Source organism: Triturus cristatus, chromosome 4_1, assembly GCF_964204655.1.
Source record: "Triturus cristatus chromosome 4_1, aTriCri1.1, whole genome shotgun sequence".
Lineage (NCBI taxonomy): Eukaryota > Metazoa > Chordata > Amphibia > Caudata > Salamandridae > Triturus > Triturus cristatus.
In genome coordinates this window covers 1,179,822,031-1,179,839,499 of record NC_140585.1, presented here as the reverse complement: position 1 = coordinate 1,179,839,499, position 17,469 = coordinate 1,179,822,031, and the positions used below count along the sequence as shown (strand labels likewise).

Genomic DNA, 17,469 nt, shown 5'->3' with positions numbered 1-17,469 from the left:
CATATGAGTTATATGTATTAATGTAATACGTCATATGGGCTGTATATGTGTATTGAGACAAGGTGTGTGAGCAATAGAGACATTAAACACACCGATTATGAGCTGAATATAGAAGACACAACTCATGAGCTGTATATGTATAAGACACAGCAAATTAGTTGTTTGTGTGTTTGAGACACAGGGCTCATGAGTTGTATGTGTATAAGACTCAGACCTTACCAGGTGTAGGGGCTTATGAGACATATGGATTATAGGTTATATGGGTTCATTTGCTGTATTGTGACTTCCGGTTTCACTACGGGACGCTAACACGATTGGTACGGTGCACACCACGATTACTTGCTCGTAGTTACGCTCTATTGAGGGACCCCTAAATAATATCTGGCACTTTGTGGGAAAGTGATTGGATTACCCCTTTTATTTAAGTGGAGTGGATACTGAAAATCAATACATTTTTCTTCACTTGTTTAGTGCAATTGAGCTTGGATTACATGCTATTGAAGTCTACTATTATCTTTGCCGTGGACTCCTCGTGACTAGGAGATTGAACCAATTGTTCTATTGGAATTTTCTATTGGACGCTCCGTTATTGAATATTGTTTGTCCTGATGATGACCACGCAAGTTTAATGTGGTTGAAACGCCGTAGACGCCTACATGTGGCCTTAATTGAAGAAGACGCAATCTTTGCTATTTTTGTTTTTTGTTTTGCATAAACAGTTCATAAGTAATTTTCCTCAGCCACTATTTATGTTTACACTGTTTATTGTCCTTATGGTTTTTTGTGTAACTTATTGAGCGCCATTGTCTTTTGACTTTACATTATTGTCTTACATGTTTTAAATTTTTTAATCTGTGTGGGGGTATCATGTTTTAAGAGTTTTTCATGACATTTTCTTGTTTTGTTCTGTGTGATCTACATTGTATATTTTTCGTAATTTACGTTATATGGAATACACTACTTGAACCTTTGTTAGGAGTCTAGTATGAGTGATTAAGACATGCCTCATGAGATATACTTATGTATGAGACAAGACCCAAAGGGGCATATTTATAATAACTGACGCATCTCTGCATATCAGCAGGGATGCGCCAGTTATTGTGCGCCCCAGCTCCGCCACCATGGATGCGCCGCATTTATAATGCGGCGCACCATGGGGCAAAAACGGCACAGATGCATCACGCATCTGTGCCGTAAAAGTGGCGCATTGCTGGAGTTGCGTCGCAAGCGTGACGCAGCTCCAGCAATGCTCTGGGGGGCCCTATCTTCACAATGCTGCGTCAATCCTTACGCCTGCTTCAAGCAGGCGCAGGGTTTTGACGCAGCATGGGCTCAAAAGTGACTGAGTGAAATCATGTAGATTTCACTCAGCCACTTTTAGGAGGCGTTCCTGCGCCGGAACGCCCCCACCTGCACAGGAACGCCTACATGTGGCGCAGGGCTTTACAACGTGACGCATCTCCCAGATGCGTCACGTTGTAAATACCCCGCACCATGGCGCAGGATTTGCGCCGCTCCTGCGTCACAAAAGTGACGCAACGGCGGCGTAAATGAGGCGCAAGTCAAACATAAATCTGCCCCATAGTGCGTTCCTGCTCTTTCCCTGTCACGCGGGGCAGCAAGGTGACTTGCTGTGCTGCGCTCCATTACTTTTTCGTAAATAGGCCCCTAAATGTATGAATGATATGTAGGGTTCACAAGATGTATGTGAGCATGAGAAATGGCTAATGAACTGTATGTGTGTATGAGATAAAGGGCTTATGGGCTTTAAGTGTGTAAGAGACACAGCTTGCAAGCTGTATGCATGTATGAAAGGAAAGACCCTTTGAATGTATGTGTGTAATATAAGGCGCAGCAATTAAACGGCTATGTATAAGATATAGAACTTATGAGTTACATGTTTTTAAGAAGCTCGAAGTTTAAGATTATGAGTTTGTTTGAGACACAGGACTCATAGGTGACATGTTGGTACAAGAGATATGGCTCATATGTAATATATTTGTGTAACGTACAGGGCTCATGGGCAATATGTTTGTGTGAGATGCAGGGCTCATGGACAACATATGCCTGAGCACAGGACTCACAGGCGACAATCTGTTGTGAGCTGCTGGGCTCACTAGTGAAATGTTGGTGTGAGATGCAGGATGAAAGGACAACATGATAATGTGAAAGAAATGGTAGCCAGGTATGCAACTTGGCGGTCTGGGATGTGGGGCTCAATCATTTGATGCCGGTATAAAATGCTTTACTTGTGGATGATATGATGATATAAAATAAATGCCATGCCAGTATGAAATACAGGGCACATGGGTTCCTTGGCATGAAGTTGGCAAGCAGTGACATAGGAAGGTGCATGTAGCCCTAATGGAAGGAAGACAAACAGGCCCATCTATTTCTGGTTCAGTAATAAATGCAGCCATATTGGGATGCCTTAGACTACACATGCTTCTACACTAATGGTAGCCATGCCCTGGCCCTGGGTGCAAGCAATTGGAAAGTAATATCCCTTTGATATACCCAGATATTAGCTCTTCTGCTCTTTATTCGGGTGGGGGGGGTGGGGGGGTGGGGGGGGGGGGGGAGGGCAGAGACCATGAGTCCTGTGCATACGAAGTCCAGCTCTTGCAGCCAGTTTATAGTAATGTCATTGCATTAGTAATGCACGTGCATTACATAGTGCTTACTTCCCTTGACAAGGCATTGAATCACTTTACGCTGGCTCCAGGACTCAAAGTTAGTGGTTCGTCGAGTGTTATTGGTTTTTGGGATTAGTCTTGTGCACTCAAGCATCGCTTCCCATTCCATTCATTCACTTCAGTTTCTTTTTTGTAGATTAAAGTAATAGGAGTTAGGTGTGATCATTAGTGCGAAAAGGAGGATATGTGAGTTCATGCAGATGTTTGGTGGGGAGGTAGTGTTAGGTTGAAAGGGTATCATTTTCCAGAAAAGGAGAAGTTGTAATCTTTAAAATGAGTTGTGGGCAATTTGCAGAAATACATTAAGAAATTAAGGCAAACATGCATGTTACTTGGAAAAGGTTGTGCTCAGAGAGAAGAGGCATGCAAAGGATGGAAAGAAAAAAGAGAGCCATTTGAAAGGCAAATAAGAGAAGTGACCATCTGATGTTTTAAGAAAAGATCAGCTTTTCATGTAGCATTTTAGGAATATAGAGGTATTTTCAGGCTGCAAGACTGTAGAAAGAAACAGCATTATTTGCACTGAAGAAAGTACTATGATAGGTACGTTTGATAGACATTAGAATCAGGTGAGCTGACTGCTCGGTGCTGGGTTACCACTAGACCTTCGCTTCAGCAAAGAGAACTGATCAACTCAGGGGTTGGAAGCATAAAGTAATGGATGGACGTAAACAATGAAAGGTGATTCTGCAAATGCGGGAGCATATTTCTACTGATGTTCAAACTTAATTGTGGCTAACAGTAATTAATTAATTATATGCCGCAGTGACATCCCTTTAGAACGTCTCTGGTTTGACATGGCACATGATGGAGGGTTAGGACAGCTTACCAGACAGTGGAAGTGTTTTGCCTGCATTCCTGTGGGTGGAAATCTAGACACTGAGGTGAGAGGGCTCGTTTTAAAAATTAATTGAAGACTTTGCTAGCAAGGGACTGCTGAGTAAACTTCCTGAAGCACTGCCCTTTTTCAGATGAGAGAGGTGAGGGATGGATTGTAGATTCTGTTGTGCAATGTCAAAGGGACCCTTTAAGTGAGGACCAGTCTTTTGTCTGCCTTGATCTCCGCATGAACGTGTTCTCCGGGATACCTACCTCTACAACAGAGTGAGAACCTCCTCCTGCTGAAGAATAGTGGGTTGCACGCACCTGGTTTCAGCTGCGGAGACAATACTGGAAGTGATGCTGGACATCCTATCCCCGCAGGGCTGGCTAGTTCAAAGGATAGCTTCTTCATAAACAAAGTGCAGCCTTTGAGGGGAAGAAGGGCTGGGACAAAATAAGAAAAGAGAGACTTGCAGTACTGGTTCCGGTCGGCAACCTGCAGCACAGATGGACATCCTCTGAATCCGCTATGTAGATGTGCACAGGACCATGACCTTTGATTTTGCAAAGATGCAATGCCCTAGAAATATCAAGAAGAAGCAATTACCATCAAATCACTTCAGGACTCTCAAAAATGGATTTGCATTAACGCCAGTAACATACACTTACAGTCTCTTTCAGAAACACAGCAAGAAAGCAAAATAATCAGAACCACAGATTGGAGCTACACACTCCCAAGGAATAACTTGAAATACAGAATGGAGTTACAGGCTCTCCCAAGGAAACACTCGGAACATAGATTGAAGTTAATGACACATCTAAGGATAAACTCGAAACATAGATCTGGGTACAGGGTTAATACATGAATCAAGCGCTCTGAGGAGAGATCTCTATGCACTACTGTTCAACAGAGAAACACAGTCCTTGAATGAACACAGTTCAAAGGCCAAGGTTGTTGGAAGGGTCTGAAGCAAGGACAATCAAGGTGAACAGGAGGGAAGTCACTGAAAAGAAACTTAGAGACAAGTCTATATTTCAGAAGACGCTGATACTCCAGCCTGTTTATTAAAGAATAGTGCGCACTAACCCAATTTCAAGCACTTAGCCTAGCACTTCAACTTGGTGTAAGTGTGAAGAAGGTCTCGAAGTCTTGACTCAGGAAGTCACAGAGGACCTGGAGTAGCTGAGTAGTAGGCAGAGACGGAGTCAAAGCGAGACAGCTGGAGCCAAGGGAATCACCGGAGGAGGTTGTACTGCAGCCAAGTGAGCTGCCCAGGTATGGTGGATTCTTCAGGTGAATAGGTAGACAGGAAGCTTGTCCCGCAGGTAGCATAGGCCAAGCAGGGGCTCAGGTCTGGGTGTGGTTAATATAACATGTTCAGGCTCCAACGGATACAGCAGGATCTCGTGTGGCACGTGGCGCATGTTGCAATCTGGAAGGTTTTCCAAGACTCTTGAAGGAAACATGTGTTAGCTTTGACCTTACAGGAAGAACAGGTGACATCTAATAGATGGAATCACTTAACAGGAAACACATTTTTCATTTTGTCCAAACATGCACAATGGAAAACACTCAAAGACCGCAGTCACAGAGGGAGCAAGGCAGGCCATTGGTTCACGTATTCAGGGAATGCTTGCAATCTCTGGCGTAATGGAATCAGGGGGATTGGGGAAACTCAGGCATGGAATCACAGCGCACCATAAGGTGCCCCAGGGGTAGCGTAACATAAGCCCTCCATGCCAGACCCGCTACACAGAGGGCGCATGAGGGGAGAGTGGCAAATTGTCACTTATACTACTACTATAGTAGCATGACCTATTAATAAAGCACCCTACATTTTCAGTGCACCTGCATTTTTTCACAAATAATACAGAGGGAGACACCGCGGAAGGCGTGTTGAGCGCAGCGCGCCTCCTCCTTGTACTTCAAGACCTTGTGAGAACATTTCATTAGTAGTTAACCTTGCTATAGGATGGCTAAGAGATGAAAGTCCGCTGCATGCTTTTCAAAGCTTCGCCATCCTGCCCTGCAACCGTTTTCTGGACTGTGCTTTGTTTTTCCTTCAGTGGATTCGAAAACCAAGGGAGCCTAGGCTAGGTCACCATAAGAGCTGTGCTCTAAAGCCATTAGGTCAACCACAGAATGCTTGCTTTTTCAATGAGAGTAGTTGATACCCACTCATCTCATAATATACTGTGACAAGCCGTAGTGACAGCGTATTTCAGGGGATCAGGTCTTTTTACCTGTACCCTGTAGGGAGAATGGCTAATGGTTCTCCTCTGTAAAGGCCAGTCCGGTGCCTTGTCCAATTGCTTACTTTCTGGAATGTACGTCTGTGTGTATGCAATCTGTGATTCAAATACAATACTAAACACCAAATGCAATATTGTTTCAACGTGGAGCAACATACCAGATACCACATGACATTATCCACTAACAGGGTTTGTCACCCTTGGGGGACCTACTACTTTGTACCACAGGGGACCTTGGTGTTGGTAACTCCAAAGGCCCATTACTCAGTATTTCCAGGTGGCCTAGGGTTCAGTATCCTTGTGGGACATAGGGCTCAGTACCCTGGGGAGGCATAGGGCTCATATTCCCTGGGGACCCAGTACTCCTTACCCTCAGGGTGACCTTGGGCCTGGTACTCTGGGGAACCCACTACTCAGTACCCCCTGGGAACCTTGAACTCAGTACTCCCACTGGACCCAGTAATCAGTACCCCAGGAGACTTAGTATACTCCCTGGGGGGCCACTACTCAGTACCCCCAGGTAACGTAGTGCTTGATGTCCCTGGGGGACCTAGGTCTCAGTACCCCGGGGCACCTAGAGCTTTATACTCCCTGAGGACATACTACTCGGAACCTGCAGCAGACCTACGGTTTGGTACCCCAGGGGGCCCACTATTCCACAATCCTGAGGGACCTTGGAGCTCTGTACCCCCAGGAGACCTAGGGCTCAGTACCCACAGGAGGACTTACAGCTTGGTACACCCAGTATACCTAGAGCCTGATACCTCCAGAAGACATAGGGCTTGGTACGCCTGGGGACCCACTAGTCAGTACCCCAGGGGGACCTAGGGCTCAGTACTCCCAGGGACCCACTACTCGGAACTCCGGGGGGGAGGGCACTACTCTATATTATTTTCATCGAGCCCTAATTTCTTGAGTTTCACAGAGTGCCAATAAAAGCCTCCAGAAAACACCTCTGAATCCTTCTCACACTCCGTGCAAACACTCTTCACCTAGGACAGCCGTGTCTCCCTTATGATATGGAGGATTAACTCACCGTTTAGCTCCTTTAGGTTTTAAGGGGCAGATTTATGAGCCCCTTGCGCCACTTTTGCGTCACTTTTAACATGGGAAAAGTGACGCAAAAGTGGCGCAAGGGGCTCATAAATCTGCCCCTAAGTTTCTAGCTCTGAAAATTCGGTCATTGGTCAGTAAGGAGACATCGGTGTCGGCAGACATATTACTGAAATGCCATAGCGCCATTAAAGAAAACAGGCAACCTTCTGCATGACTGCACATCATAAACCACAACCCGTTTTTCAAGTGACTTGCATTGAACTGCTTAAAATGGGTTTTCAACAAATTACAAACTGCAAAATACTGTGTTGTTCTTCAGTGTACTGGTTCTAAACTTTGTTCCAATTGGCTAACATCAATCAACCCTAATGTGAATCAAGAGACCAAGGATTTCAATTAGGATTTAGAGAATGGTGTTTATGGACCCATGTAATTAATGGAAATATTATATGTTGGAGCAGAACTGTAGAGTAATGTGGCATCACAGGGGTCATGATGCCTGTGTCTGTAAGAAGACATGAGTCTATGCACTAATGACACAACTAAGAGTTTCTCGTCTGACAGGTCACGACACTGCCGCCAGCGGGCTCTCCTGGGTACTGCATAATTTGGCTCTTCACCCCAAATACCAGGACCAATGCAGGGAGGAGATACAAGAACTCCTGAGAGGGAGAGACCCCATGGAGGTCTACTGGTGAGTTCATCTATATAATGCCCCCCTCCTCTGGCAGAGTCTGCCAACTGTCCTTTACCTTTCCCCGCACCACCAATGCCATCCTGACATCTGTGCATGCTTCTTGTTCAGCTCCAGGAGTCACCTGACCTACCCTCTGCCCCCTATTTCTCTCCATATCTCCCAGTCCATCCTAATTACTCTTTGCACCAGAAGGAACAAGGATTTGGATATTTGCCTTATAATCACTTTGGTCAAGGAGGACCATGCTTCATCTAGCTTCATCCAATAGACTTAGAAATCCGGCCGCCATTTTGAACCTATTTATACTCATTGGTGCACCCCTGAGAGGGAAAAGGGAGGAGAGATGGAGCAGTGAAGAGATGCTTGCTAAATCCCCAGCCTTTTCACTTTTGCAATCCAGCATTTAAATGTAGACTGTAAACACCTATCATTCTATATATGTTACAATTATATTTTATCAGTATGCACGTTAGACTCTACAGATTAAATAGATTTTTGAATTTATATTTTCGTACTTGGAGTACCTGGGATATAGCGTAAATTCACCTTTTCTAGTTTCACTTGTCGAAAAACGTAGACTTCCAAATGGCCACCATAACATAATGACATCCAAAGAAAAAAACGAATCCATGTGATGAACAGAAATCTCTCCCTAAATGCAAAAGGCACACTTTGTGTTTAGCATATTGGAGTTTTTTAAGTTCACATTTTTGCATCTTCAGCTCCTTGTTTGCTAGTAAGCTAATTTAAATAGTGAGTCTGACAATTACAATTTCAAAGTGATAAAATGGGACAATTAATTAAACAATGACATGAATCCAAACTTCAGATATTAGCATTTTTGCAATTCTGATCTCTAAATAGGAAAACATGAACTTTTATTGAAAGGCAAACCTGAGATGTAATTGCTAGCGTCCTAACCCTTCTGATTAGCTGTTCTAGCACCAGTGCTTAATTTGAAGCCGTGGATTCTGGTGCTTAGCACCGGTGCTTAATTATCAACATCGGCACTTATGACAGTCTACCACATGGTGGCACTGTTTTTCTAATTTAGGGATGAGCAGAATCACAGTTGTTTATTGATTCAATATACTTTTAAAATGACTAATAACTTTTGCACAAGCCATTTTAATAGTCTTCATTGTCACTCTTGAAGAAGTTTGATGGTTGGGAGTTCTGTTGGTACTGAACATTAGCAGCGCTGTCAGGGGCAATGGGTGGTGGAAGCTGCAGTTTTTACAAATTAAGCACTGTCTACCACTAGCATTCCACATAGTGCACTAATATCTAAAGATCAGAATAACGGAGGTTTTATTATGGCCAAAAATGTAAGCTGCCCTGTTTAGATAACCATTAGTCCCAAATATCGGAAGCACGTGTTCAATCTTCCCACAGTTGGCAGATCAACAGAGACGAGTCTGTAAACAGATTGATTGTAGATTAAAGAAACAGAACCATCACCGCATTTAGCTGATGGACTTCTTAACGAAGATTGTGAAATTTAGGTCCAAAAAGGACATATGCATGCTAGATGTTAAACAAATCCATGTAAGGTAAATTTCCAGTAAATGTTAATGGAAAACTTTACATAGTCAACTGTTATGCTGAAAATCTGATCTGATTAGGCTCCTGTTTTGTGCATCCCCCTCTTAACATATGGAGTTTGCACAAATTGTATGCCTGATAAGAATATGTCTTTACTACGCATGCTTCACATCGCATGCCAACACCTTCTGCTCCCTATCACAAGTCGTTGTAACGACTTGCGATGTATTGGTTCGCGATGTAACAACGCAGTCGTTGTAACGACCGCATTCTAATGGCATGCGATGTAAAGCATGCGTAGTAAACGCTATTTCCCGTCTGATAAATCTGTAGAATCAACTTTTTCCCATTGTGCGACTCTGCTGATGCAGCTTCATCCTTTTTGTGATGGAGATTGCTCTCAAATCCTTTGAAAGCATACTCGAGTCAGCCTCCTTGCAGATACCAGGTATTGCCTACCCCAAAAATTAATTCATCTTGAAAGCCCATGATCATAACAAATAGTTTTCTTTGCCCAAATCTTTGCATCTGCAAAGTTGGTTCAAGGCACCAGGACATTCACTACGCACAAATCTAAAGCCTTTGTCATTTGAATTCTACTCAAACCCGAGGCCTATATTATGTAAGAGGTACTAATCTGTTGGAGCAGTAGGCCCTCCCAGTACAATTTGATTTGCGAATTCTGCTATCGAGTATTATAAATACCTCAGAAGCAGAGCTGCCAGGGTTTCAGGTTGCTTATGTGTGACATTTGCATTATTTCAGTTTAATTATGAGTGACATTTAACGACTATGAGTGACACTTTCTCGCGAGAAAAATCAAGCAATAAAGAAGAGGGAAAGATAGATATATCAGAAATTACACCCATCTGAACAACAAGAAACTCTAAGAAGATCTTAAAACTGCTGCAATGTACCAGAGATGGAAGGGCACCGTGGGACCAGACTATACCAAAACAGGATGTGAGAGGACCCAGTGCAGATGATCTCAGCTGCCTGCTAATAAATTATGATAATTATTCAGTCACGACAGCTGACTCGCAGGCTCCAAGTGACTGGCTTATATAGTCTATATTTTTACTTTGCGTTCTGATATTTATAGGTATCACTTTATAGGTGTAGGACTACAGGTCCCAGAATGCAAGCTGAAAAAACAGGACTCCGTCATTATGGCAATTTGACAGCTTACTATGGCCACAGGCAGGAGAGAAACAAGCATGAGGATGTGTAATTGACACTCAAAGCATCAGTTGCAGGTGTGGGTCAGAAAGTGTACGAATGAGGCCCAGGTAGCCTGCTGACCACTGTGGATGCACCTGCCAGCCTCTGACACAGCTGGGAAGAGCACAGGGACAGCTGTGCTTATGACAGGCCCTCAGCATCATGTTATGCTCTGTCTGACCATTGTACCAGAAGTCAGGCTGTCAAGCCCTACCTCCCTGTGCTCCAATTGTTCTCTTTCCCTCACAGCCAGTCAGAGTTAGCAGAGATAAGCATAGAGCCACGCGCAGAACTGATAACTAGCAGCCCATGCCACATGATGCAAGCTCTTCTGGTCTCTGGCCCTGTGGTGTTTGATCGCCGAAACGTTTAAATATTCTATCAACCAGGTTAAAAAGGCAGTCACAGGCTTTACGGAGTGATTGCGCAGATGGCATGACGCTCAGTGAGGATGTGTTGTGCAGTCCATAATTTGGTGATCTTTTTCACGGGATCTCAGACTGTATTTGGTGAAAAGCCAGTCTTAACCTGGCTGTTTGCACAGGCCCTCATAATGTGTTTGACGGTTTCACTCCACACAGTAAACAACTAATTCCAGACATTATATGCACTTATTTACACAGTCTTTCAAATGTGGGTGGAAGTCCGCATTTGTGTAATGATCCATCAAATGGTCACTGTACTTAACTAAGGAGTCACTTCGCTTTTTCTGGACTGGTCTGTAAATGGCAGACGGAGCTTGCAACCGCAATGATCTGGCCGAGTGTCCGTAAGTCTCCATTACTCCTTGTCACCTTGATTCATCATCTCTAAGGGTCTCTGTCCCCACAGTTCCCTGGCTTCCAAATGCCCGAGATTCCTTAGCCACAGGGCTCTCTGACCATAGATAATCCTATGTCCTGATCCTACCTCTCAATTGATCTTAACAGGGTCATGTGGCCTGTGCTCAAATTACTGGCTGACCCATAAGAAAGTTGCAGTTCAGAGGTGTATTTTAGGAGAAGATTAGGCTGGGGACATCTCAAAGGACAGGTGGGCAAATCAACTCACTCACGTGTGTAATGCGTAGAATCTATCTCATATTTGAGCGTAAGTAGCGTTTCGTGTCAACACTACCACAATTACCCACCTCATAGATTCCTGAATCCAGTGGTGACAGTACCCAAAGCTCCACAAAAAATTATTTCGGTCAGCTATCACCAATCACACTAAACATTTACATAAAAGAAAAAGAAAGATGAATGTGCATGAGGAACTGTTTGGAAGAAAAGTAAAGAAATATTCAATAGTAGATCCAATTGAATGAAATTTGAAATGTACTCTACTCCGAAAGCTTAGATTTTGGAAAAACTATCCCTTTCTGGAGACATTTTATGTATCGGTTGATTTGCTTTTTAGGGACGACCTGTCCCAGATGCCTCTCACCACAATGTGCATCAAGGAGAGCCTTCGGCTGCACCCGCCTGTGGCCGCCGTGTCCCGGTGCTGCACCGAAGACATCAGACTGCCAGATGGGAGAATCATTCCAAAAGGTAACAACTTCCTACCATTGAATATCTTGGCTGAAAAATAGCAACACTGGTGAGGTATTCCTAGCAGACCGTGAAAGACTCGTACTCACTCTCTCGTATATCAACATATGAATAAAACTCACCACTGTTTTCTCCCTTGCACGTCTACATCTACAGCAACTTGTGGCACACGCCATAGACGAATCCTTAAGCTCCCCAAAGAAGACCCTTTGGCAGATCTCACTCAGCTCTTAATGACTAAACTCCTTTTGCACTCTCGCCTGTACATGATCAATCAATCAATCGGGGTCTTGTGAAGCGTGACTACTCACCCGTGAGGGTCTCAAGGTGCTGGCGGGGAGGGCTGCTGGTCCCCACTGGTAGGGGATCATTCGAAGAGCCAGTGACGCTGATTGCCTGAGGTGGAGAGCTAGAGTTTTCCAGGTCTTGGCGGCGAGGTAGGAGAAATAACTTCCCCCGATATTTGCTATCCTTTCTACATGTCTTAAATCATGTGTCAGGTCCACTTAAGTACTCATCGCACTTGCTGCATTCCTTTATACTTTGGACACAAGATGCTTGGTGCACCAGTGCATGCCACCAATGCAACCTTCATCCATAGATGTGTCTTTAAAAGACACCGGGATCAATAATTAATTAATTAATTGTTGAACAATTCTTTGATAGCATCTTTTTCTGGGTAAATGCTAACAGGCTAAGTCTGAAAGAATACAAAATGCTTTTTGCTCCTGAGGGCCTCAAAAGCAAAATTATTTAACAATAAGATATACCAAGATGTGTAGGTGGTGTCCACAAACATCACTGCTGAACAAGCTGAATGTTCGGACAAGTAGAAAATTCCATCATCGCCTCTTTGCTACTACCTCTTATGTGCACATTCCTGTCCAAAGGTGAAAAGGCATGCGTAGGAATATCAAATATTCAATGACATCCAATTACCATATAATTATAACTAGGGAGTTGTCCATCAAAACCCCGTGGATTGACTAGGACGTCTAAATATTCATTTTGGAATTCATCTGAATGCTCTCAGGCTCATTCATTATATATTCATGAGTAGGGAAATAAAACTTACCAAAGGTAAAGGCCACAGATTGATCAGGGGCAAGCAGAGAATGATGATGTAACTAATCTCCATGAAACAGACACATCTTTATTATAATGCACTAAAATACTTAGTCAAAGGATTTATGTTATTGAAACTTTGCACCATAAAATCTGCAAAGAACAGAATAGGTGGCTCACCCTGGAACATAGTCCTTAAAAGAAAATCAAAAGTATGGTTGGATTTGCCACCTGTTGTCACAAACAAAAGGTCAAAAATGCTGGAAACTTTAAAAAATCGGTATACTTAATGCCAACAGAGTATTTTTCCCCCGGGAATACCTGTGTCCAAAATTTCTACCAGTATTTATTTATTTAAAACCTTAAAGTTGGTCGGTAACTCAGCTGTGACCAACTCTAGCGATGATTACACTACTAGTGCCTTCAGACTCAGGACTTGTTTAAAGAATACAATAGGGGAAATCAAGGATTCCATTACTATAGTGTGACTTATTTAAATTTAATCGATAGAACATCCATCTCCCTTTTTTCAAATTCACGAAGGAAGAATTCTTAATCATTGTGCATAACCTATAATTTACCTACCGCTCAGGAGATCTTTGTCATGCTAGCTTGCTCAAGGTTGGTAACAAAGAACAAATGTCTGTAATTACAGCTCTGATGAATAGCTCCTTTGACACTAGGCTGTTTGCAGAGATATTGCCAATGAACGGATGATCAGTTGTTGAAACAATCTTTGGACACATCATAACTCACTTGATGTTACAAGATTTCCTGTAGAAGATGGCCTCTATTCATCTACAGGAGTTTTCTGACGTGATATGTTCCTAGGTTACCAGCAGTCAGGCATTTCTCCTGACAGGAAACAGAGACACCCACTCGATGCCTGGTCAGTAATTTGTGCTGACCTGCCCTAGTGAGGTTATTGGCTCCGTTGACAGTGCTCAACAGCCTGTGTCAATCCCCACCACAGCCAAGAATTATTCATGTGCACGGGTTGCCAGAACAATAAGATACCTTGTTCAGTTTCTTCTTAAGGGGTAGGTTATGTATGATCTGTGAGGAAAATATCCTCAGAATAGTCTTCCTTTCGTGGCATGGCTCTCGCGGGCTCATACCTGTCAGTATCATTACTATGTATGTATAAACTTTCCCAATCATGGTAATACACTTGTGGAGTTTTGGTAAAACTCAAACCTGGAATAGCTTGTGGAACAATTCTTTGATACCATCTTTTCCTGGGTAAATGCTAACAGGCTAAGTCTGAAAGATTACAAAATCACTTTTGCTCCTTGTGGTCTCAAAAGCAAAATAAATTAAGAATAAGATCTACTCAGATGTGTAGGTGGTGTCCACAAACATCACTGCTGGTTAAGCAGAATGCTTGGACATGTAGGAAAAGTCCATCATCGACTCTTTGCTACTACCACTTATGTGCACATTCCTGTCCAAGCTTCACAGAGCTGCCCAAAGGGACAACTGTGAGCTCCAAAAGGACTACTTTTATTTCCTTATGTTGGGCGCAACAGAAAGAAGAAGATGTAAAACAGCAAGAAGCCAGAGCAGGGGAGAGGGTTCACAACATCCACGCTTTGCAAAGACTCCACTGGCTTCCAGTGGAGGCACACCATGGATGCCATTTAGGGGTCACCAGGGGTCGCAGCTGCGACCACTGGCTTTCCTCCTGCTACCCCCAGCACTGTTACTGCAACCCCCTGACCTCAGAGGACAGTGGCTAACTTGGAAAATAATAATTTATTGTTGCAAGTGGTGTGGATCGTCTTCATGCCTCCTGCTACCCCAGAGCTTGTGGAGGAAGGAAGAAAGAAATACAGGAGAGAGAAGGAGGGTGAAAAAGAGAGAGGAGGTAATGAAAAAAGACTTTGAGGTGAAATAAGCGTAAAATAGAGAAAGGAAAAAGACACTACAGAGAGAAGGGTGAGAGATCAAGATACCTTAACAGGAAGATGTATGTTTGAGAGAGACAAAGAGGCATGAAAGAGACACCAATAATACTGTCGACTGACATAGACAGGTGAGAAATGACAGATAAGAGAGTAGGAGAGGTGGGAGAAAGGTGAACTAGAGTGGAAGAAGTGACAGGTGAGAAAGTTAGGTGAGAGGTAAAACATGTATTATAAGGAGATCAGTGAGAAAGACACAGTTAAGAGAGACAGGAGGGGTGAACAAGGGTCAGCAACAGTTGAGAAAGACGTGAAAGATCATAGAAAAGTTAGACAGTTCCCAAACTGAGGGGAGGGTGACAACTTGTCAAAAGTCATATGGCATCACTTCCTGTGATTTCATTGGGGTCAAAACATGTGATATCACTTCCACTACCCCTGGCATTTTGGTGAATTAACACCCATGGGAACACCTGCACTTCAATGCCCCTACAGTGGCTCAGAGGTCCATCTATGGCAGTGCCACATGTTCAACTAACCTGGGCCAAAGTGATAGCCCCACAACAGAGCCCTGCGGTTGAGACTGAAGCTACCCTCGGATGTGCCAACAATATAAAGAATTGAGGGGGTGCTTAACTTTAAGTGAACCCATTTCATGACACTGTGAAAGCACAGAGAGCTGGCACATTTAGAACACATTGAATCGAACTATGCCAGTGAGAGCAGCTACAACCATGTGCATGTACTATGAGAAAAAAAGGTGGCACATCGAAAACACGTGGAATCCTTTGCATGACACCATGGGGGACATCTATGATCCTGAACTGTAACTCAAAGAATAAAACATAACATTTCTGAGACACCTTAGAAAACACTTTGAATCCTTTGCAGAGCACTGTGACAACACCTCTCTTTCATCACATATGTGGTAGTGGCGAATGGGATTTCCAAAGGGAAGGTTGTTGGCAATAAACCCTCATGTTTATTATTTAGAACCATGAAGCTTACACAACATTCTGAAAAATGAGACTTTTAAGGTTATGGCTAAGAAAATAGAAATAACTTTCTCTAGAATGAATTTGAAAAGTAATATTGCCTTCTTCACACTTAGGTGTTATCCAGAATTCTTACCCCAGAATTAAGGAACGTAAGGCATGTTAGGGATGCACATTTTGGTTGGCTTCATTAGCATAATATCAGATGTAAATGTGGTGTTTTCCATTTCTTTTCCTTTTAGGAATCCCTTGCCTGATCAGTATTTATGGGACTCACCATAATCCCGCCATCTGGCCGGACCCCCAGGTACCAGTTCACATTTCCAGTATTTCTTCATGAATTCAGTGTCCTACATGAGAAGACAAACTAAGGATAAACTTTGCTTGTTAAGGGCCTCATTTAGCAGAAGACATTACCAGGACACCTGCCATAGATGTGTTATGTCCCCTCTGCCCTTCCCTGTGGTCAATCATCCCATTTAAATGGCAGCAAACATCTGGCAGACTCGATGGGTGGGCCTCTACCATCACACCATCAGGCGTGTCATGCGTCTGCAATGACATTGCCGTACATGGTGGTGGACAGGCTTCCTAATATGTGATGGACGGTCCGCCCTCATTTTCAATTATGTTAACTACAAGGAAGACTGGTGCCAAGACCTAATTTGACACCTAGGAAGCCTCTTATGAGATTTGTTAGGAATGTAAGTACGGAAAATGGTGAAGGCAGAAAAATCTTGTCCCAACACTAAGGAATTCTGAAAACAGGGTTCTGTTGTACATAAAGGTGCACTACATGCAAATTTGGAGTTGATTAGTGAATTGAAATCTCACAGTGATGAAGAAAATACTAAACTAATACCTTCATTAACAACAATATGCAGTATGTGGTTCATGTCTCTGTATGTTACTGTGACAAAATGCATTTGGGAATGCAATACGAATGGTAAAGTTCAGAATCAACAAACAGTTTACAGCAATTAAAATTAGAAATCCATGTAATTGTGTGGATGCACATTTCAATGAAGAAGATATCAGTAACCCTACTAAATTTAGGATTATTGGCATATGCGCTCAGTCTACAAACTCTAGAGATGGGTGCTTGTAAAAGTATTATGACAAAAGGATTCCAAAGAGATACCTAGATTGCAAGTTTCACTTGAGGCAGTGAAATTTACATGTTAAGTAATATATTCTTTATAATTTAACATTTATGGGAAAGAGTACCTGTTGATGATGATAAGGCTTTGCAAATCACAGGTTTCTCCATGACCATATAAAGGAAAGAGGTTGAAGGATGTGGAAGGTCACGGAGGGAACTCTCAGGAGACTTGCAATATCCTTTTAACGTACAGAAAAGAGTATTTTATTTCTTATAATAAATGGACACACACTTCATCTTCCCATAAACCTCTTAAATCTCTGCTGGCTTGCTCTTTTATATGAAGAAGATAGTATAGCTGTAGACATGAAGAGTAAAAGCAGAATCTGCAGTGCAAAATTAAACACATCACAAAGCAGTTAGTAATTTGTTACAAAACTATATTAGATTAGGTTTAAGGTAAGCACAGAATGAGTAGAAACATGCAAAGAGATTCTGTCTTTCCTGTAATGACATATAGCGTGCAGAAATATGCATATTACCTTAAATAACTCTGTTCTGCTGATCACTGTCCATTTTAG

The 17,469-nt window shown here is 42.9% G+C and overlaps 1 protein-coding gene across 1 annotated transcript in view; it reads left to right on the top strand.

Moving 5' to 3' along the window:
• The window catches only part of LOC146856307 (ultra-long-chain fatty acid omega-hydroxylase-like), a 149,030-nt gene that overhangs the window by 126,448 nt on the left and 5,113 nt on the right, over positions 1-17,469 (top strand). Inside the window, exons 13-15 of the mRNA XM_085651234.1 lie at positions 7,392-7,521; positions 11,689-11,822; positions 16,029-16,093. Coding sequence (XP_085507360.1) covers positions 7,392-7,521; positions 11,689-11,822; positions 16,029-16,093 — 329 coding nt within the window. The remainder of the gene's footprint in view (positions 1-7,391; positions 7,522-11,688; positions 11,823-16,028; positions 16,094-17,469) is intronic.